The 22,770-nt window shown below is 37.6% G+C and overlaps 1 protein-coding gene across 1 annotated transcript in view; it reads left to right on the forward strand.

The window, feature by feature from the left end:
- The first annotated feature begins 1,127 nt into the window (after positions 1-1,127).
- Abcb7 (ATP binding cassette subfamily B member 7) overlaps positions 1,128-22,770 on the forward strand; it is a 165,860-nt gene continuing 144,217 nt past the window's right edge. Inside the window, exon 1 of the mRNA XM_075957046.1 lies at positions 1,128-1,324. Within this exon, the coding sequence (XP_075813161.1) occupies positions 1,154-1,324 (171 nt within the window). The 5' untranslated portion in view covers positions 1,128-1,153. The remainder of the gene's footprint in view (positions 1,325-22,770) is intronic.

The raw sequence follows: 22,770 nt of genomic DNA on the forward strand, positions 1-22,770 counted from the left end.
GTGTAAAACAGTCTGAAAATGAGCCCGGTGTTGGTTATGCATGCCTTTAATTCCAGCACCCCAGAGGCAATGGCAGGTGGGCACTGGTCAATGTAAGCCTGGTCTACATAGCAAGTTCCAGGGTATCCAGGGCTTCTTAATAAGACCCTGTGTCAGGAGAGAGGGAGGAAGGGAGTGAGAGAGAGAATGAGAGATAGATAGATAGATAGATAGATAGATAGATAGATAGATAGATAGATAGATAGATAGATAGAGAGAGTTGAGAATGCATTCATAAAATTGGAACTGTCTTCTTGACTTCAGTCTTTTCAAGAAATATATTTGGGAAACTTTCCCCAGAAACCTGAAAATATTTCCATGGCATCTGGTTTGATTATAGTGCTGCCAAAATAATACAAACGTGCCTTTAAATATGCACTTTACTATATAACATGTTAGCTTATCACCCTTCAGCTAATCTACCAGCTTTTCAATTAGGGACTCTGGAGAAATCAAAGGGAAGAGCTACAAGGAAGTAAATTAGTGGAACAAAAAATGTGTGTACTCTGAGCATCCAATTGTCCCGGTAACAAAAGACCAAAGGCATATCAGAAAAATAAAAGCATTTATGAGGAAGGTGGTGATTCTCACTAATGAGGCCTCCTCCGGGGAGAAACTTAAGTCTTTATGTCTGTACTTTACCCTAAATGTCAATGTACACTGAAAATGAGAGGTATTGAGGTACGTAAGGAGTGGAGGGTGGCATTGGGTTGGAGACAAGAAATGAATAGAGTGACAAACAAGATAGGGTCGTCACATTTACTAAAAAAATACTTGGGGCATGATTATATCAATAAATAATTTGTTATTTATCTCAAATAACATTTAAGTGGGCATCCTGTATTTTATCTGGTAACGCTAAGAAAAGAAAAATAATAGTATTCCGATTTCCTGGGCTGTGTAAAAACAAAACAAAACAAAACAAACCAACAAAGCCCAGCCCCAGAGGTAAAAGAAAAAAAGCTACATCTAAGTGTAGGCATCTTCAGACACAGGCTGTTTCCGGTGTCAGACAGCAGCGGGGGAGGGGGGAGGGGAGGCAGTGAAAGCCGCTGAGCTGAGCCCGCCCGTGTCCCACAATCCTCCGCTCTCGGTTCCTCTTTACTCGCTCAAGATGGCGCTGCTCGCGGCGGCACATTCTTGGCGCTGGGCAGCCGCGGCGGCGGCTTTCGAAAAACACAAACATTTGGCTGTTCTGACCCGGCCTCTAGTCTCCATCTGCGGCTCAGGCCCGCGATGGAGGTCGCAGCAGAGCGGCGCGTCAGGAAGCGCTCAAATCTACCAGGTGTGTTGCCACGCGCTTGGAAGAGTAGGATGAGGGGCAAGGGACCTAGTAGGGAAAGGGTTGCCCTCGTGACCTTAGGGCAGAGAGAGCGCCTGGAGGAAAGATTGTCAGGCCGAAGGTCCAGTAGCAGCGAGTGTAGGAAGTTAGGGTTAGTAATTCGAGGAAAAGAGACAGAAAACATTTGGGGACCGCATAGAGCCCGGAGGTTTCAGGCACCGGGCACCTGGAGTGCCAGTCTTATAGGGTTTTGCGGGCAGTTTTTTTTTTTAAAGTGTAAGAAAGACGGGGCTAATTTCAAAAGTTGGGCACGGAACTTGGTGCTAAATTGCCTGTGGTTCAGATTTTATCAAATCAGAAGGAACAATTTCGAGTGCACTTCAAGATGACAGTACGCCATCAATAAAGAAGTAGCAAACTGAATTGGTACTCTCCCTCACTGACAGTCGTGATCCCTGATAAGCAAAAAAGTCATATTTATCTTTTCTCCAAAATGCATACTTCTCTAAGCTATAAGCTTGATTATCTTTTGCTATGACTATTCAGTTATGTTCTTTGTGTACAGGTAACATTGGAAAGCCTGAAGATTTTTCCCTTAGGAGTGTGACAGTGGTTATGGTACTTCGGAATATTGGCTTCCATTATCTCATTCTAGAATAGTCTTTTAAAATCGTCTGTAGTACTTGTACTTAGTTTATATATTTATTTCTCATATATTGACAGTATTTTAATTGCCACACATGTTTATCAGTATAATCTTAACATTGTCATTTTTGTTCGGAAAACAATTTTGCTTATTTTTGATTCTTTGTTAACAGATATTTAATGTCTACCATTATAATTATAAACACTGTTCAGATAATAGAGGCCAAGAGAAGGATATAGTTAGACCTTCAAGGATTGATTTTTTTTAAAAGATAAGATCTTGCTTTGTAGTCCAGTTTGGCCTTGAATTTGTGATCCTCCTGCTTCAGCCTACTGCGTGTTGGGATGACAGGCAAAAGGTGACAAGAATTAAACAATCCTTAAAATTAAAAATATTTTAAATTGACAGTTTTATATATTTATGGAGTGTGGTGTGATATTTGGTAGATGTATAGAAGTGACAGCAATTGGTATAGCTGTCATCCCAAATATTTGTTATTAATGTACAACATAATACTTTAGAGTTGAAAGAAGTCTAACTATTATGTTATGAAATGTTAGTGGTTAAATCAGCACTTTTTAAAGATGAAATTAAATAATGTAGAAAAGAAACTAGTGCTTTTTTTGTTGTTGTTTTGTTTTTCGAGTCAGGGTTTCTCTGTGGCTTTGGAGCCTGTCCTGGAACTAGCTTTGTAGACCAGGCTGGTCTCGAACTCACAGAGATCCGCCTGCCTCTGCCTCCTGAGTGCTGGGATTAAAGGTGTGCGCCACCACCACCCGGCTGAAACTAGTGCTTTTTGTATATTAAGGTAGGAATTATTTTGTGAACTTTTGCTTGTATATACATACACATATTCCCACATGTATGTGATTACTGGGATGGACTATAAGATGCATTTTTTTCTGAATTATGCTCTAGAACCATAGTCACTAGTTTGATGTGGCCATTAAAATTTTAAAAAATTAATTTTTCAGTTGTATTAGCCACATTTCAGATATCCAATAACCAAGTGTGGCTGGTCCCTACTGAGAGCATAAAATAAAAATTCTGTTGAACAATGCTGTTGTAAAGAATGTTATATCTATCCCTTCAAATTTTGCAAGTGAGGAAACTAAGTGTTGATGAGTGAAAAGCTTCAAGGCTGTTCATTTCTTTATTGCTTGTGTCAGGGACTTATGAAATAAGATCCTAGTAGACACTAAGGACACAGTAAATGTTGACTTGTACAGATACCCACTAATAATGAATAGAAGACTATTAATGGTGGGGAACATCTAAAGTGTAAAAATTATTCTTAAAACCAGGGGATTTTTATGTATTATTTAGACTGTATGGTTCATTATACAGCTAACCATTGTACTACATAATTTTATAAATCACCTGGCAGTGCAGAGGATCAAACCCAGGGCCTTTCGCAAGGTTGGTAAGCATTATACCACTGAGCTACATTCCCAGTCCATAAATTTTGTATAAATAGGGGTTTATTTCATTAATATTTAAAATAGTAGAAATTGAGGTATCATGTACTTTCTCAGCACCTTTTAGCATAAAGAGTCCTTATTTGTATTAACCCTGACATTTACCAATACCCTATGTTCATTTGCTTCTTAAAATATTTTTGAGATAATTTATATACCATATAATTCATCCATGTAGAAGGACAGATGAGTGGATTTTACATATTCAGTGATATGTACCACCATTGCCACATTCAATTTTGCCTCAAAAAGAAATCTGCTACTTTTTGGCTATCTTCTTTCTATACCTTTTCCCTTCTAACCATCCCTAAGCAACCACTAACTTATGTGTATTCTTTATATATTTGTCTATTCTGGACATTTAATATGAATGAAATTATGTGATATGTGATCTCATTGTTTGATGTTTTATTTCCTTGTGACATTACCTTATGTAACCCAGGCTGGCTGACCTTAAACTCTTTATGTAGCCTACTCTATCTTTGAACTGATTCTTTTTCTCTCTGCCTCCTGGAATTACAAGGCATGCACAAACATACCTGTCAGTATATGATCTCTTTTGACTGTTTCATTGATTTTTTTCATGGTTTATTCATATTTTGGCACGTGATATAAATATCACGTTATTTATTGTGACCAAATTATTGTTTGGATATACAAGGTTTTTTGTTTTTGTTATTTTTTTAAAATGGACTTATTGAGTAGTTTTGGCCTAGAATTTGATGTGTAGATCATGGTGTCCTTGACATCATGGAGGTGCTAGAATTAAAGACACATACTGCCACACCTAGCATGATGTGCAAGATTTTTGTTTATTGTTGTTGTACGTGTATGGGTCAGAGAAAGTTTTGTGGAATCAGTTCTCTCCTTCCACCGTTAAGTGGGTTCTGGGAATTAAACTCAGGTCCCTAGGCTTGTGTGGCAGGCACTTTGTGTGCTGAGCCTTCTCTACAGCCCCAGGATTTTTTGGGTTGATTTCACTAGTGCTTAGAATATTAATATATAAGTTTTGCATGGGATTAACTTTTTGTTTCATTTAGGTACACAAACTTAAGGAACTGCCATATTGGTGTGTTCTGTTTCTCTCTGGCACACTTTCTCTTTCTCTGCCCACCTTTCAACCCCCTCTTTCATTTTGGACAGTGTCTCACTATGTATCTCTGCCTGGCCTGGAATTTGATGTATAGACCAGTCTGGCCTGGAACTCACAGAGATCCAACTGCTTTGGCCTCCAGAGTACTGGGATTAAAGGTGTGCACCACCATACTGGCTCTTTCTAGTTATTGGAGACAGGATCTTATGTAGTTCAGGGTTGCCTTGAAATACAGATCTTCCTGCCTCAGCTTCTTAAGTATTGAGATTTCAGGCTTGAGTCACTACAGACGGTTTAAAATCTTTTTCCATGCCCTAGCAGTGCCGCAGTTCTATGAATTTAACCCAGGGCCTCATGCATATTGAGCAAGCACACCATTGAGTCACACTTTCAGACCTCATACTAATTTTTAGAGTGTCTGTATGTTTTAAATTATCAGTTCACACCAAATTTGTTAAATGATTTTTAACTCTAGCCATTCCAGTGGGCATATGAAGTGGTATTATATCTTAATTTTGGTTTGCATTCTCATTATGAATGAGGATATTGAGTATTTTTTTCACTTGCTTATTGACTATATATCTTCTTTGGAGATATACTTATTTATGTCCTTTGTCTATTTAAGGTTATTGGGTTTCTTTTTGGTGCTAAGGGCACGAGTCCTGGCTTAAGCTTCTGAAACCTCAAAGCTGCTCCCCAGTGACACACTTTTGCTAAGGCCACACATACTCCAACAAGGCCATACCTTCTAATAGTGCCACTCCATTTGGGCCATTTTCACTCAAACCACCACAATTGAGCTGTACCTCCTGCTGATGTTTTTATTTTTTATTATTTATTTGTAAGTTTTAAAATATATATTCTAGATACAAGTCCCTTATACAGAATGTTTACAAATATTTTTTCTTATTGTGTGGCCCTTCTTTTTAGCTTATGGATAGTGTTCTATCAAGTATGAAAGTTTTAAATTTTCACATGTTGGTGTATGCAAGGCTCTGGGGTTCATTCCCAGCATAACCCTCCCCCAAAATCTTTTGATTCTGTGATGGAAAATTAAAAAAATTTTTTTTGATTATACTTTTGGCGCTGTGTCTAGGAGTCTGTTACCTAATCTTAGATCACAAAGATTTACCTACATGTTTTGTTTTTCTAAAGAATTTTATGTTTATTTTAGTAAGATACAGAGATATTACCCATGTATACTTTGGGTTCCTTCAACCCTTCTCTGTTTTATTTTATATATTTGTAAGAGTTGTATTTGTAATTATATTTTATCATAATTATTAATTTATATAGTTTTTATGTTTTAGGTTTTTGTGAAAGAGGGTTTTATGTAGCCCAGGCTGTCCTCAAACTCACTGTGTAATTCAAGGATGACCTTGAACTTCTGATCCTTCCTCTGGCGTGTGTCACCGCGTCTAGGTTATTCAGTTCTGGGTATCCAGATCAGGGTTTTGCACATGATAATCAAATACTCTTACAAACTGTAGCACAGCTCCATTCAGCCCCTAATTTTATGTCCTTGAGAAAAGAGAGAAAAAGGGAGGACCAAGATATATCTATACCTTTTGTTATATAACCTTACTTATCACATATTCAGCAGATATGGAAAGAGTCTACAACTTTGTCTACTTCTTGATTTTAGTGCAATTGCTTTGAGTTTCTCTCTGTTGAAGTTGGTGTTGGCTATGGCTTGCTATAAACTGCTTTAATTTTGTTGAGGTATGTCCCTTGTATCAGTAAGTGTGTGAGAATTTTTATCATGAAGGGGTGTTGGAATTGTCAAAGGCCTTTTCTGTATATGATATGATCATGTGTTTTTTTTTGTCTTTCAGGTTATTTATGTGGTAAATTACATTTATTGATTTGCTTGTGTTAAACTATTCCTGCATCTCTGGGATGAAGTCCACTTGTTCATAGTGGATTTTCTTTTTGATATGTTCTTGCATTTGGTGCGCAAATATTTTATTGAGAATTTTTGCATGTATGTTCATAAGAGAAATTGGTCTGTAATTTTCTTCCTTTATTTAGTCTTTATCTTGAGTATCAGGGTAACTGCTGCCTTATAAAGTGAATTGGGCAGTGTTCCTTTTGTTTCTATCTTGTGGAGTAATTTGAGGGTAGAATTCTGTGCTAAAACCCTTTGATGCTGAACTTTAGTTTTGGTTAGGAGATTTTCAATTATTGCTTCTATTTTTCCTAGGGATGATAGGCCTTATAAAATTGCTTATCTGTTCTTGATTTTACTTTTGTAAGTGGTACCTATCAAGAAAATCACTCATTTCTTTTAGAGTTTTCATTTTGTGGAGTAGAGGTTTTTAAAGTATGATCCTTTGGATTTCTTGGGTGTCTTTTGTCATGCCCCCTTTTCTAGTTTTGTCAATTTGGATACTCTCTCTCTGCCTTTTAGTTAATTTGGATAAGGGTTTGTTAATATTACTGATTCAAAGAACCAGCTCTTCATTTCATTGATTCTTTGTATAGTGTTTTTTTTTTGTTATGTTTCGATTTTTATTTCAGTCCTGTGTTTTGTTATTTTTTTTCTTTTTAAAATGATTTGTTTATTTATTTTTATGTGCATTGGTGTTTGTGTGCACGTCAGTGTGAGGATGGCAGATCCCCTATAACTGGAGTTCTGAGCCACCATGTGGGTGCTGGGAATTGAACCCAGGTTCTCTGGAAGAGCAGCCAGTGCTCTTAACCACTACCTATCTCTCCAGCCCCATAGTTTGAGTATTTCTTGCCATCTATTCCTTTTGTGCGTAATTTCTTTTTGTTATAAGTCTTTCAGCTGTGCCATTAAGTTACTAGTATGAAATCTCTCCAAGTTTTTCATGTAGGCAGTTAGTGTTATGAATTTGCCTCTTAGAACTGCCTTCATTGGGTAAGTTCTGTTTTTATTTTCACTGAATTCTAGAAAGTCTTCAATTTTCTTAATTGCTGTCTTGACCTATTTTTTTTACTCAATAGTGAGTTGTTCAGTTACCAAGAGTTTTTAAACTTTCTGTTGTTTCTGTTGTTGTTGATGCCCAGCTTTAATCCATGGTGGTCAGATAGGATGTAGGAGGTTATTTCAATTTTTATGTATTTGTTGAGATGTGTTTTGTGTCTTAGCATGTGATCATTTTTGAAGAAAGTTCTGTGTGGTGCTGAGAAGATAAATTTTTGTGTTTGTATAAAATGTTCTATAGATATCTGTTAGGTCCACTTATTTTGTAAGTTCAGTTAGCTCCAGCATTTCTCTGTTTAGTTTTTGTCTGGATGACCTGTCCATTGGCAAGAGTGGGTTATTGGAGTCTCCCACTAGCAATGTGTAAGGGTTGTTGTGTAATTTAAGCTTTAGTAATATTTCCTTTACAAATGTTGGTGTCCTTGTGTTTGGGGCATAGATGTTAAAAATTTCAATGGCTTTTGGGTATTATTTGCCTCTGAGTAAGATTTTTTTCAGATTAGTTTTTGTTTGAAGTCTGTTTTGTTAGATTAAAATAGCTATGCCAACACTAGCTATTAAAATAGCTTGCTTTTTGTGTCCGTTTGTTTGGGAATATCTTCTTCCATTCTTTTACCCTGAAGTGATGTCTGTTCTTGATGTTGAGGTGTGTTTCTTGGATATAGTAGAAGGATGGATCCTGTTTTCCCATCCATTCTGTTAGTCTGTGTCTTTTTATTAGGGAATTGAGACCACTGATGTTGAGAGATACAGATGAGTGGTGTTTGTTGATTCCTATTATTTTGCTGTTGTTGTTGTGGTGGTGTGTGTCTGTTTCCCTTTATTTGATTTGATGATTTGGAATTATTCCTTGTGAGTTATTTTTGGGGGGTGTGGTTAACCTCTTTGGGTTGAAGTTTTCCTTCTGTGACCTTTTGTAGGGCTGGATTTGTAGATAGATATTACTTAAATTTGATTTTGTCATGGAATGTCTTCATTTTCTCTATCTATTTTGATTGAATATTTTGCTGGGTTTAGTAGCCTGGGCTGGCATCTGAAGTCTTTTAGAGTCTGTGGAACATCTGTCCAAGTCTATCTGGCTTTTAGAGTCTCCATTTTTAAGTCAGGTATTATTCTAGTAGCTCTGCCTTTACATGCTGCTTGGTCTTTTCCCCTTGTAGCTTTTAATACTCTTTCTTTGTTCTGTGCAATTAGTGTTTTAATTATTGTGTGTTGAGGGGACTTTTCTGTTCTGGTTCAGTCTATTTGGTGTTCTCTATGATCCTTATTTATTGATAGGCATCCCCTTCTTTAGGTTAGGGAATTTTTTAAAAATTATTTTTCCCTTTTATTGAAAATAGATTCTTTTCTCATGTATTCTGATTATAGTTTCTCTTCCCTATACTTCTCACAGTTCTTTCCCATCTCCCCTCTGATCTGAATCCATTCCCTTTCTGTCTCTTATTAGAAAAGAACTAGGCTTCTGAGAGATAGTAAAATGTAACAAAATAAAATAACAAAAACTATCACATAGAAGCTGGATAAGGCAAACCAGAAGAAGGAAATGAGCCCAAGAGAAGGTACAAGTATCAGAGACCCACTTATTCTCACACTCAGGAGTCCCATAAAAATACTGAAAACTAATATATACACCGACGACCTGGTACAGAGACATATAAGCCCTGTGCTTGCTACTTCAGTATCTGTGACTTTGTATGAGCTTGGTTCAGTTAGTGTAGAGGGACTTCCTCTGGTTCTTATACTCTTTCTGTCTTTTCTTCTGTGGGGTTTCCTGAGTTCTGAGTGAGGGATTGGATGGAGACATCCATTTAGAGCTCTCTCTCTGTCTCTGTCTCTCTGTCTCTCTATCTGTGGGTGTCTATTTGTTCCCATCTGCTGCCGGAGGAAGCTTTTCTGATGATGACTGAATAAGGCGCTAATCTATGAGTACATCATCAAGTATAGAGGAAAGGGACTGGGGGGGTATATGGATCTCCCTGGTAGGGAGAAATGAAGTAGATTTTATGGGTGGACTGTGGGCAAGCAGGGAGGTGGGGGATAGGAACAGGAGGACCAGGTGTGGAGGGTGAGGGAAGTGGAGATGAGAAGAATAGACAGCTAGAATTGAAGGGCATTTGAGGGGTGGTATGGAAATCTAGTGCAGTGGAAACTTCCCCAAAAATATGAAGGTGATAATAACTAATGAAATCTCTAAGTAATGGGGGAGACAGAGTCCCAGTTGGCCATCTCTTGTCACTAAAGAAGCTTCCAGTACCGGTACTGGGATACATCCAATTGAATTGTTGGCCAAAGGGATCTCAGGAAAATCCCAGACAACCCATGCTCTTGCCAAGACTGCTTTCTATAAACTTGGCTCCACTAATGAAGACAACACCATTGAATATGGAGAGTAGAGCTGGTACCTACATAGAAACTTTACCCTTATGTTCTAGTTTCTTATATGGGAAGGCACTCTGCATGCTGCCAAAAGGAAAACATACACACTAACCCAACCACAAAATCTTTGATCTACAATGCTATCTTACCAACAAAATACTATGCGAGGGCAATGGTGTCACAAAGCTGTGGGAGTAACCAACCAAAGTTTGGTTTGACCTAAGGCCTATTCAACGAAATGGAACCCATACCCAATACTGCTTGGATTTACCAAGAACTAAGAATCAGTAGGTAGCCCAGAGACCTAAGGTAAAACCATGTGCTACTGGTCTTAAAAACAAAGTAGAGTGATTTTATTCTTCTATGATATTGAAAATATTTTCTGTACCTGGATTTCTCTCCTTCCTCTATTCCTATTAGCTTTTATCTTTTCATAGTGTCCTAGCTGCCTTGTGTCAGGAATTTTTTAAATTTAACATTTTCTTTGACTGATATATCCATTTTTATGTCATATCTTCAGTGCTTGAGATTCTCTCTTTTGTATCTTGTATTCTGTGGATGAGGCTTGTCTCTGAGGTTTCTGTTCAAGTTTTTAAATATTTCATTTCTAGATTTCTTTGACTTTGGGTTTCCTTTATTGATTCTAGTTCCATTTTCAGGTCGTGAACTGTTTTATTCATTCCCCCCACTGTTTGTGTTTTTATAGATTTCTCTAAGGGATTTTTTTCATTTTTTCTTTAAGGATTCCGGCATATTCATAAAGGCAATTTTAAGGTCATTGTCATGAACATCTGCTGTGTTGTAATACTCAGAGGCTACTTTGGTAGGGTTTCTGGGCTCTAGTGAAGACATGCTGTCTTCTCTGTTACTCATTTTGTATCTAGGTTTCAGGAGATTTTGATTCTAGGTGCTGATATCTGATCTTTTTGGGTGCGTGTTTTCATTGGTTTCTGTTGGCCTCTCTGGTTCTTAGTTGCTGTGTGCTGCCTGGTAGAAAATTCTTTTGAGATCCTGATAGGTGAGGCCACTGGGAGTAAAAAGTGTTTCTAGGTATTATAAGCTGACACTTAGGAATGCGAATGAGCTATTTGAAGGCTGCCGAGGAGGTCCACTGGAGGGGAGAAAGCAGGGTGTTCTACTAGGATCTGCTTAACCACCAGGAATGGGGCAGCAAATGAGAAGAGCTTCAGCAGGTGGTCTGCTACTGAGTTGGTGGGTGGCTGGTGAAGATCTGCAGTTAGCTTACCTGCTTCTCTGGCCTGTGAGGCTGGCACAGTCCCAGGAAATAGCTATCTCTCATCCCTTGTTCTTGTGTATTTGACTTACTATCTGGAGTCAATCCCAGTAGAGCGGTACTCTCACTCATCTCCTTTGTGATGTCATGTACAAGCACATTGTTTATATGCTAAAATTTTAACAGTATATTACATAAATATGCCAGTAATTTTATAGAGTTGCCTTTTACAACAAATTAAATATGGAAGCTGAAAAAGTATGCATTTATCTTTGTTTTATAATTATATAATTACTTTTCCTGATGCTCTGGTCTTTGTGTGTATAAATCTGAATTATTATTGAGGTCACCTTTTTTCAGTCCTGAGAACTTCCCTCAGTTGCTCTTTTGAGAATGGTTTTTTACTAACCAGTTCTCCCAGTTTTTACTCTATGGGAATATCTTTATTTTACTTCAGGGTTTGAATAGTATCTTGATAGCTTTTTTTTTCCTCTTTAAGAATATTTGCGGGCTGGAGAGATGGCTCAATGGTTAAGAGCATTGCCTGCTCTTCCAAAGGTCCTGAGTTCAATTCCCAGCAACCACATGGTGGCTCACAACCATCTGTAATGAGGTCTGGTGCCCTCTTCTGGCCTGCAGGCATACACACAGAATGTTGTATATATAACAAATAAATATTAAAAAAAGAATATTTGCATATGATAACTTATTGTTTGCTGCTTCCTCTTTTTGTGTGTGTGTGTGTGTGTGTGTGGGTTCTTTGTTAGGAAGAAGTCTTTGAAGAATTTCACCTTATTTTTGACTTTTAGTATAGGTGTCTGAGGGTCTTTTTGTGTTTTTCTACTTTCTAATCATCTTGAATGAGTGTATTGCTGTGGTCATTAAAGAACTTTGGAAGTTAATCAGTTATCCTTTCATCAAATAGTTTTTCTTCCACTTTCTGCTATAATATATTGGTGTGATATATAATTACTGATATTTTTCTGGATTTCTGTCTGTTTTGCATCATTCTTGTTTTTTGTTACTCAGATTGTATAATCCTGTTCATCTGTCTTTATAATTGCTAAAACTTCTTTAGTTATTGTACATTTCAACTCCAGTATTTCTCTTCCTTTAAAAAATAGGTTATTAGTTGGGCATGGTGGCACACACCTTTAATCCTAGTACTTGGGAGATAGAGATGGTTGAATCTCCGAGTTTGAGGCCAGCTTGGTCTACAGATTAAGTTCCAGGACAAGCAGGGATACACAGAGAATCACTGTCTTGAAAAACCAAACACCAACCAAACAAACAAAGCAAAAAATGATTTATTGATATTCTCTTACAATATATTTTCATGACATCTTTCTTTACTTATTAAGTATAATTAACTTTAATCTTGGAGCATATTTATAACTATAGTTTTGAAGGCTTTTTCTCTCAAATCTTATAATGTCTCTTCATATCCATAGACATTTCCTTTTGACTATTTTTTCCAGGTCATATTTTACTGGTTCTTATCATGTGCCATGCTTTTTTTTTTTGGAAGCTAAACATTTTAGATAATGCTTACACCAATTCTGTGTACTGGCCTTCTCCCTCTTGGAGCCTATATTCACTTATTTGTGTAGAGACCAGCAGGCTATTTTAGTGCTGTTTCTGCCTTATTATTGCCCACTCCTCTGTTAACCTTCTTACTTTGCTTCTCAGGAACATGGTCTTTTGTATGCCTGCAGTCATCCTGGGACAATAATGGTTTGGGCAGGGATCTCTTTCTCTCTTGCCCAGTTACCCACAGTAGTTGCTGGCGGATCATACTATTGTTTTCACCACACCCCGGCCATAAATTGTTATAAATACTCAAAACTGAGTTATTTTGAAGAGATGATCGCAAAGGTCAGTGTTTGAGACTTTTCCTGACTCCTGGCAGGCCCCTTCTGGTTATCTTACTTCTTAGATTTTTGGTTTTTCTCAGGCACATCAGCTTACCTACAGTTTCGCTTCTGAGCTGTAATTCTGCCAATCCCTTCCCAATTAATTGTCTTTTCATTTAAGAGCAATATTTCATCTCAAATGTTTCTATGTCTAGTTGCAAATGTTGTAATTTTTTCAAAAAGATTTGTTTCTGTTATATTAACTGTGCATGCATGTGTGTGTGCATGTATGTGTGTATCTGCATGTGTATGTATGTGTGTAAAGGTATGTGCATGTGACTACAGGTGCCTGCTGAGCCAGACGAGACAGTAGGGATTTATTTTCCACATACCAGGGTACCACCAGATAGAGTGTCATATCTAGGCCAATTCTCTGGCTCTTAGGTGGTACCTTTCAGCTATATATTATTCACCCAGTGGAAGAGACAAGGAAGCTAGCTGTGTGTGGCCTCATTTATAATCACATCCACAAGGGCTCTGTTTTTATGCCCTGTTTACTTCCCAGTGGCCTCAGCCTTTTAATTCCGCACAAACATACGTATGTATGCGTGGGTATACATGTTTGCTGGCTTTTGTTCTTTATGTGCTCTCTTAGGGTTTCTATTGGTGTGGAGAGATGCCTCCCAAAAGCTGGGATTAAAGGTGTGCACCACCCAAGATGGCCCCAGGCTTTTATTTAATTCCTTTTCACTTTAATTTCTTTCACAAGCTTGAAAGCTTAGGTGGGTGGGATCATGCTCTGAGGTCACCACTCTGTTTATTCTACTTAGCACCAGGCCTGTCTTTAATCTCTTTACACTTCCTGGTGCCCCTTTTCTCCTCAAGCTGTACATTTTGTGTTTTACCTTACTTAACTTGCTTCTGTTCATTATAGATCTGTATAAGACTGGCCAGTAATAACCACATGACACAATCAACACTAGACTGTTTTGAAATCTCCTCTGACAGCACAATTAATCCAAAATGCTTCAATTTAGCCTTGGGCAGACTTTTTGAACAAGGGTAGAAAGTAACCATATTCTTTACCAAAATACCACAAATGTGGTCTCCAGGCCACATACTAAATCACCCTCAGCACCATTGTTTTCCATGCTCCTCCATGTTTTAATACATCCATACATTGTATATACAATGCTAGCTTCTAAAAAGCATAACAAATAGTTATTAATCATAAGTTAAATGTCTTTTTATTATGTTAAATTATTTGTTTGTGGGTGTGGGTGTGTCTGTCTACGAGTGTCTGTGTGGGTAGCATATGTGCATGTGAGTCCAGGAGCCCTTAGAAGCCAGAGGTGTCCTCTGGTAGAGCACTAGGAGTTCTTAACCCTCATCCACTCCAGCTCTAAGTAGGTATTCTAAAGATAGAAATGACTTTATATCATTCAATAGTACAACTCACTTTGTGAGCTAATTTAGTAAAATAACATAGGTAAAATATGGGTTACAAGAGTTAGATTCTAGTCTTAACTCTGTTAGGGATATATAAATAATATGTAAATCATCATTAAACAATATACAATAATTAGATATAGCTCTTTCTATGAGAGTGATGGATTCTCTAAGCGTACATGTAGAGCAGGAGTGGTGGTATTTATCTAATACCAGCACTTAGGATGTGGAGGCAAGAATGACCAGGGTTTAAGGCTAGCCTGGGCTATATGAGACCCTTTCTGAAAATGTAAACTAAATTGAGTATAGTCTGTTTTGATTTCAATAAGACTCTTAATGATTATCACCGCAACAATAAACTAAGGAATGATATTGTCCTATTAAACATTTTTTATTACATTTATTTCTGTGTTTGCATACATACATGTGTGTTTTTACAATGTGTGTGTGTGTGTGTGTGTGTGTGTGTGTGTGTGTGTATAGGTTAGAGGATAGCTTGCAGGAGTTGTTTTTCTTCTTTGACTCTGTGGGTCCCGGGCATCTAACTCAGGTATCAGGCTTGGTAGCAAGCACCCACTGAGCCATCTTGGCAGTCCTATTAAAGGGTTTTGAAGAAGTAGTAAGCAGGTTTCATGGTACAGAAAATACAGGTAAGGTAAGGGACTTGATTTCTAGATATTGGTGAGGATACTGTCCTTCTCCTTTGTGGGCCTAGTAGGAGCAAAATAGACCAAATGCTTATTCACATAATTTTTTTGAGACAAGGTCTTATAGTCCTTGAATTTAAGGTCTTCTTCCTTCAGCCTCATAAATTAAGGGATTACAGGTGTGTGTTACCATGCCTAGCATCATGTGAACTTAAAATAGGATAATTTCATATTCTGTATCTCCTCGGGACTCGATAGAGCCAAGACCAGTAGGAAAATGGAGATTGATGATGAGCTTATTATTTCTCCCCAGGAAGGAACTAGAGTAAAAGTAAAAGTTACTTAGTTACCATTTGAAGTAAGGGGTTTACTCAGCTTCCTGCATCTCCAGGCCTAGAAGATAAAGTCTCAGGATATTCTCTGTGGAAATCTCTGTTCTGACTAGAACAGTGGGTTCTTAAGCTTCCTAATACTGCAACCCTTTAATACAGTTCCTCATGTTGTGGTGACCCCCAACCATAAAATTATTTTCACTGCTACTTCATAACTGTAATTTTGCTACTTTTATGAATCACATTTTAAATATCTTATATGCAGGATATCTAGTATGTGACTCCCTAAGGGGTCACAACCCACAGGTTGAGAATCCTTGGCCTAGAGAAAGTCAGGATGATTCCTTAGTAGTAAAGTAGAATAGCAGCAGTGTTATAAAAGTTGTAAATAAGAATGAGGCTTCCAGGGACAAGAAATGACAAGGAATGGTAACAGAAAGTCTTAGTGTGGAAATGTCACTGTGATTGAGAAGATAAATTATGAGGATGCATTCAGAATAAGTTGAATAAGTAACATTTTCTTAGCCATTGAAACATTATTTTGAATTGATTATTAAGATTATGGAGAAGAAGAAGAGTTTCTGACAGTGTTTTTAAACTTTACCAACATAGTCTCTTTTAGAATCTAATAGAAGTCATCCATGTACTTTCCTTAGAGAAACGAATGTACGTACATGCTTAATTTCTAATGTAGATTCAAGGGGTTTATGCACCCTGTCATCCTGATTAAGAACCCCTGATTGGGTGGGTGAGATGACACAGTGGGTAGAAATGCTTGCGGTGTCAGCCTGATAACCTAACCTGAGTTCACCAAATGAAGCTATCTTCTGATGTTTGTACCTCCTTGACATACATTTAACAAAAAAGGAACCCCTGATACTCTCGTATGATATGCAGGTTAATAGGGCTCTAATCAAGTTCCCTACTAGTGACAGAACAAAGAGAGCCTGTCTCTTAGTAGTGATGCTAGAAATGGAATGGAAACCAATATCAAATTGTTTTTTAAGTAAAGGTCTTATTATGTAGTTCGATATTCCCTTAAAGTTGTAGATTTTTCAAAAATAAATATGAAGTTTGGTGAGATGGCAGATGACTTGTTTGATCCCTAGGTGGAAGGAAAAAAATCCATTCATGCAAGTTGTCTCTGCCCTCCACATATGCACTGTGTGTACACACATACATACACACGGATGCATGCACACACGCACACGCATGCATGCACGCATGCACGGGCACAGAAAAAATAATAATATAGTAAAATTAAAAAAAATGCATACTTTTTCAGATTCTAAAGTAAGATATGTAACAGATGAAAATATATCCTATGTATTTTATCCTTAGTACATTCTGCCTATTTAATTTTATAAAATAATATTTAATAAGCTGGGCAGTGGTAGTGCATGCCTTTAATCCCAGTACTAAGGAGCCAGAGGCAGGCAGATCTCTGTGAGTTTGTGGCCAGTCTGGTCTACAAGAGCTACTTCTAGGACAGGCACCAAAGCTACACAGAGAAATCCTGTCTTGAAAAAAAACCCCAAACCAAAAAAGTAATATTTAATAAAACAGTAAAAATATCTGAAATTCTACCTCTTAAATTTTCTATATTCCCTTTGGATCTTTGTTCAGGTAGATAGGTTTTATTTTTTTTTAGCTCAGCATTTTTTAAATTGATTTTTATTGAACTCTTCATTTTTTCTTTGCTCCCCTCCATGCTTCACCCCACCCTTTCAACCCTCTCCCAAGGTACCCACGCTCCTAGTTTTTTAGAGATCTTGTCTTTTTCTACTTCTCATATAGATTAGAATCTCTCTTAGAGTCTTCATTGTTTTCTGGGTTCTCTGGGATTGTGATTTGTAGGCTAGCTTTCTTTGCTTTATGTTTAAAAACCATGTATGAGTGAGTACATATGATAATTGTCTTTCTGTGTCTGGGTTACCTCACTCAAAATGATGTTTCCTAGCTCCATCCATTTGCCTGCAAATTTTAAGATATTATTTTTTCTGCTGTGTAAATGTATCACATTTTCCTTATGCAGTCTTTGGTCGAGGGTCATTTAGGTTGTTTCCAGTTTCTGGCTATGACAAACAATGCTGCTATGAACATAGTTGAGCACATGTCCTTGTGGTTTGTGTTGTAGATGGAGTGGTGGGCTGCATCCCGCTGCCCAACTGGTTTACACCCAGGCTGGCGGGCTGCTTGTTGTCCCGGCCACCCGGCTAGCTTATGCCTGAAATAATCACATGGAGATCTGTATTAATTAAATTGCTGCCTGGCCCATTAGCTCTTGCCTCTTATTGGCTAACTCTCACATCTTGATTCAACCAATTTCTAATAATCTGTATGTCACCACGAGGCCATGGCTTACCGGGAAGGATTCAGCATGTCTGACCTGGCAGCTTCATGGTGGGCTGCACTCTGCCTGTCTTCCTTCTCCCAGAATTCTGTTCTGTCTACTCCACCCACCTAAGGGCTGCCCTATCAAAAGGCCAAGGCTGCTTCTTTATTTAACCAATGAAAGCAACACATAGAAAGAAGACCCTCCTACACCAGTTTGGATATATACCAAAAAGTGGTGTTGCTGGGTCTTGAGGAAGGTTGTTTCCTAATTTTCTGAGAAATTGCCACACTGACATACAAAGGGGCTGTAGCAGCTTGCATTTCCACCTGCTGTAAGGAGCGGCGGGCTGAGTTCCTGCCACCCAGCTCCAGGCCGCCTGGTTAGCTTATTCCCCAAAATAATTACATGGAAACTGTATTCTTTTTTTTTTTTTTTTTTTTTGGTTTTTCGAGACAGGGTTTCTCTGTGGCTTTGGTGCCTCTACTGCCTGGCCCATTAGTTCTAGCCTCTTATTGGCTAATTCTCACATTTATATTAACCCATTTCTAATAATCTGTGTGCCACCACAAAGTGGTAGCTTACCAGTAAGATCTTAACCTGCTTCTCTGTCAGGTGGGAGAATCATGGCAACTACCTGACTCGGCTTTCTTTCTCCCAGCATTCTGTTCTGTCTACTCTGCCTATCTAAGCTGCTGTCCTATCAAAAGGGCCAAGGCAGTTTCTTTATTAACCAATAGACATATGACCCTCCTCCATCACCCACCAGCAATGCAGAAGTGTTCCCTTTACCCTACAGCCTCTCCAGCATAAGTTGTCATCAGTGTTTTTGATCTTGGCCATTCGTACAGGTGTAAGATGCAATCTCAAAGTTGTTTTGATTTGCATTTCTCTGAGACTAAGGATGTTGAACATTTCCTTAAGTGTCTTTCAGCCATTTTAGATTCCTCTGTTGAGAGTTCTCTGTTTAGGCCTGTACTCCATTTTTTTTATTGGATTATTTGTTCTTTTGATGACCAATTTCTTGAGTCCTTTGTATATTTTGGAGGTCAGACCTCTATCTGATGTGGGGTTAGTGAAGATCTTTTCCCATTCTGTAGGCTGTCGTTTTGTCTTGTTGACCATGTCCTTTTCTTTACAGAAGTTTTTCAGTTTTAGGAGGTCCCATTAATTAATTGTTTCTCTCAGTGTCTGTGTTGCTGGGGTTATATCTAGGAAGTGGTCTCATGTGCCAGTGTGTTCAAGTGTACTTCCCATTTTCTCTTCTATAAGATTGAGTGTGGCTGGCTTTATGTTGAGGTCTTTGATCCATTTGGACTTGAGTTTTGTGCATGGTGATAGATATGGGTCTATTTTCATTCTTCTACATGTTGATACCCAGTTATGCCAGCACCATTTGTTAAGTATGCTTTCTTTTTTCCATTTGATTTTTTTTTTGCTTCTTTGTCAAAAATCAGGTGTTCAAAGGTGTCTGGATTAATATCCTGGTCTTTGATTCGGTTCCATTGGTCCTCTTTTCTGTTCTTATGCAATACCAGGCTGTTTTCAGTACTGTAGTTCTGTAATAGAGTTTGAAGTTAGGGATTCTGATGCCTCCAGAAGTTCTTTTATTACAGGATTGTTTTGGCTATCCTGGGTTTTTTGCATTTCCATATGATGTTGGGTACCATTCTTTCGAGGTCTGTGAAGAATTTTGCTGGGATTTTGATGGGTATTGCATTGAATCTGTAGATTGCTTTTGATAAGATTCCCATTTTTACTGTGTTAATTCTGACTACCCGAGAGCATGGGAGATCTCTCTGGTGTCTTCTTCAATTTCTCTCTTCAAAAATTTAAAGTACTTGTCATACAAGTCTTCTACTTACTTGGTTAGAGTTACTCTGAGATATTTTATGCTATTTGTGGCTATTGTGAAGGGTGATGTTTCTTTGTTTTCTTTCTCACCCCGTTTATCATCTGTATACAGGAGGGCTACTGATTTTTTTTGAGTTAATCTTGTAACTTGCTACATTACTGAAAGTGTTTATGAGTTGTAGAAGTTCCTTGGTAGAATTTTTGGGGTCTCTTAAGTAAACTCTCATATCATCAGCAAACAGTGACAGTTTGACTTCTTTTCCTATTTGTGTCCCCTTGATCTCCTTTTGTTGTTTTATTGCTCTAGCTAGGACCTCAAGAACTATATGAATAAATATGGAGAGAGTGGACAACTTTATCTTGTTCCTGATTTCAGTGGGATCACTGTGAGTTTCTCTCCATTTAATTTGATGTTGGCTGTTTGCTTGCTGTATATTGCCTTTATTATGTTTAGGTATGTTCCTTGTATCCCTGCTGTCTCCAAGACCTTTATCATGAAGGGGTGTTGTGTTTTGTCAAAAGCTTTTTTGGCATCTAATGATATGATCATGTGGTTTTCATTTTTCAGTTTGTTTATTTGGTGGATTATGTTGACAGATTTTTGTATGTTGAACCATCCTGCATCTCAGGGATGAAGCCAATGTGATCATGACGGATGATTTTTCTGATGTGTTCTTGGATTCGATTTGCCAGTATTTTATTTAGTATTTTTGCATCAGTGTTCATGAGTGAGATTGGTCTGTAATTCTTTTTCTTAGTAATGCCTTTCTGTGGTTTGGTTATCAGGGTAATTGTAGCCCCATAAAAAGAGTTTGGCAATGTTCCTTCGGTTTCTATTGTGTGGAACAATTTGAGGAGCATTGGAATTAGTTTTTTGTTGAAAATCTTGTAGAATTCTGAGCTGAAACCATCTGGTCCTGGACTTTTATTGGTGGGAGACTTTTGATGACTTGTTTCTATTTCTTCAGCAGCTATAGGTCTGTTTTAATTTGCTCATCTGGAATTGATTTAATTTTGTTAAGTGATATTTATCCAGAAAGTTGTCCATTTCTTTTAAGTTTTCCAATTTTGTGGAGTACAGGTTTTCAAATATGATCTGATGGTTCTCTGCATTTCCTCCGTGCCTGTTGTTATGTTCCCATTTTCATTTCTCCTTTTGTAAATTTGGATTTTCTCTCTCTGCCTTTTGGTTAATTTGGATAAAGGTTTGTCTATTTTGTCATTTTTCTCGAAGATCCAACTCTTTCTCTCATTGATTCTTTGTATTGTTTTCTTTGTTTCTATTTTGTTGATTTCAGCTCTCAATTTGATTATTTCCTGCCATCTAGTTCTCTTGGGTGAGTTTGCTTCTTTTTGTTCTAAACTTTTCAAATGTTCTGTTAATTCACTAGTCTTGGATTTTTCCAGCTTCTTTATGTAGGCATTTAGTGCTATGAACTTTGCTCTTAACACTGCTTTCGTTGTGTCCCATAAATTTGGGTATGTTGTGTGGTCATTTTCATTGAATTTTAGGAAATGTTTAATTTCTGTCTTTATTTCTTCCTTGACCCATTGATGCCTCAGGTAAGCATTGTTTAATTTCCATGTGTTTGTGGGTTTTCTGGAATTAGTATTGCTGTTGACTTCTGGTTTTAAACCATGGTGATTTGATAAACCATGGTATATTGGGTTATTCCAATTTTTTTTGTATTTGTTGAGGTTTGTTTTGTTAGTGAGTATGTGGTCAATTTTTGAGAAGGTTCCATGAGGTGCTGAGAAGAAGGTATGTTCATTTATGTTTGGATGGAATATTCATTTATGTTTGGATGTCTGTTAAGTCCATTTGTGTCATAACATCTGTTCCCTTATTTCTCTGTTAATTTTTTGTCTGACTGACCTGTCCAGTGATGACAGTGGAGAGTTGAAGTCTCCCACTATTAGTGTGTGGGGTTCAACGTATGATTTAAATTTAGAAGTGTTTCTTTTACATATGTGTGTGCCCTTCATTGTATTTGGGCCATAGATGTTCAGTACTGAGATTCCTCTTGATGGATTTTCTTCCTTTGACTAATATGAAATGTTCTTCTTGGTCTCTTTTGATTGAGTTTAGTGTGAAGTCTATTTTATTAGCTATTAGGATAGCTACACCAGCTTGTTTCTTAGGTCCATTTGATTGGCATTTTTTTCCCAACCCTTTACTCTAAGGTGATGTCTGTCTTTGAGATTGAGGTGTGTTTTCTTGTATGCAGCAGAAGGATTGATTCTGTTTTCATATCCAATCTGTTAGCCTGTGTCTTTTTATAGGTGAGTTGAGTCCATTTATATTAAGGGATATTAATTAATGACTAGTGATTGCTATCACCTGTTAATTTAGTTTTTGTTGTTGGTGATGTTGGTTTGTGTGTTTTTCTTTCTTTGGGATTTGCTGTTGTGAGATCATCATTTGTCTGTGTTTTTGTTGATGTAGCCAACTTCCGTGGGTTGGAGTTTTCCTTCTAGTACTTTGTGTAGGGCCGCGTTTGTGGCTAGGTATTGGATAAATCTGGTTCTGTCATGGAATATCTTGTTTTGTCCTTCTATGGTGATTGAAAGTTTTTCTGGGTATAGTGGTCTGGGCTGGCATCTGCGGTCTCTTAATGTCTGCATAACATTTGACCATAACCTTCTGGCTTTCATGAGAAGTCAGTTGTAATTCTGACAGGTTTGCCTTTGTATCTTACTTGGCCTTTTTCCTTTGCAGCTCTTAATGTTCTTTCTTTATTCTGTATGTTTAGTGTTTTGATTATTATGTGGCGAGGGGACTTCTTTTCTTTTTTTTGGATCCAGTCTATTTGGTGTTCTTTAAGCTTCTTCTATCTTCATAGGCATATCTTTCTTTAGGTTGGGAACATTTTCTTCTATGATTTTGTTAAATACATTTTCTGTGCTTTTGAGGTGAACTTCTTATATATCTATTATTCTTAGGTTTGGTCTTTTCATGGTGTCCCATATTTCCTGGATATTTTGTGTTAAGCTTTTGTTAGAGATTTAATATTTTCTTTGATTGCCCTCTATTGTATCTTCAGCGCTTGAGATTCTCTCTTCTGTCTCTTGTGTTCTGCTGTTTATGTTTGCATTTGTGTTTCCTGATTGTTTTCTCATGATTTCTCTTTCTATGATTCCCTCAGCTTGTGATTTCTTTATTGTCTCTATTTCAGTTTTCAAGTTTTGAATATTTTCTTTC

Source organism: Microtus pennsylvanicus, chromosome X (assembly GCF_037038515.1).
Source record: "Microtus pennsylvanicus isolate mMicPen1 chromosome X, mMicPen1.hap1, whole genome shotgun sequence".
Classification (NCBI taxonomy): Eukaryota; Metazoa; Chordata; class Mammalia; order Rodentia; family Cricetidae; genus Microtus; species Microtus pennsylvanicus.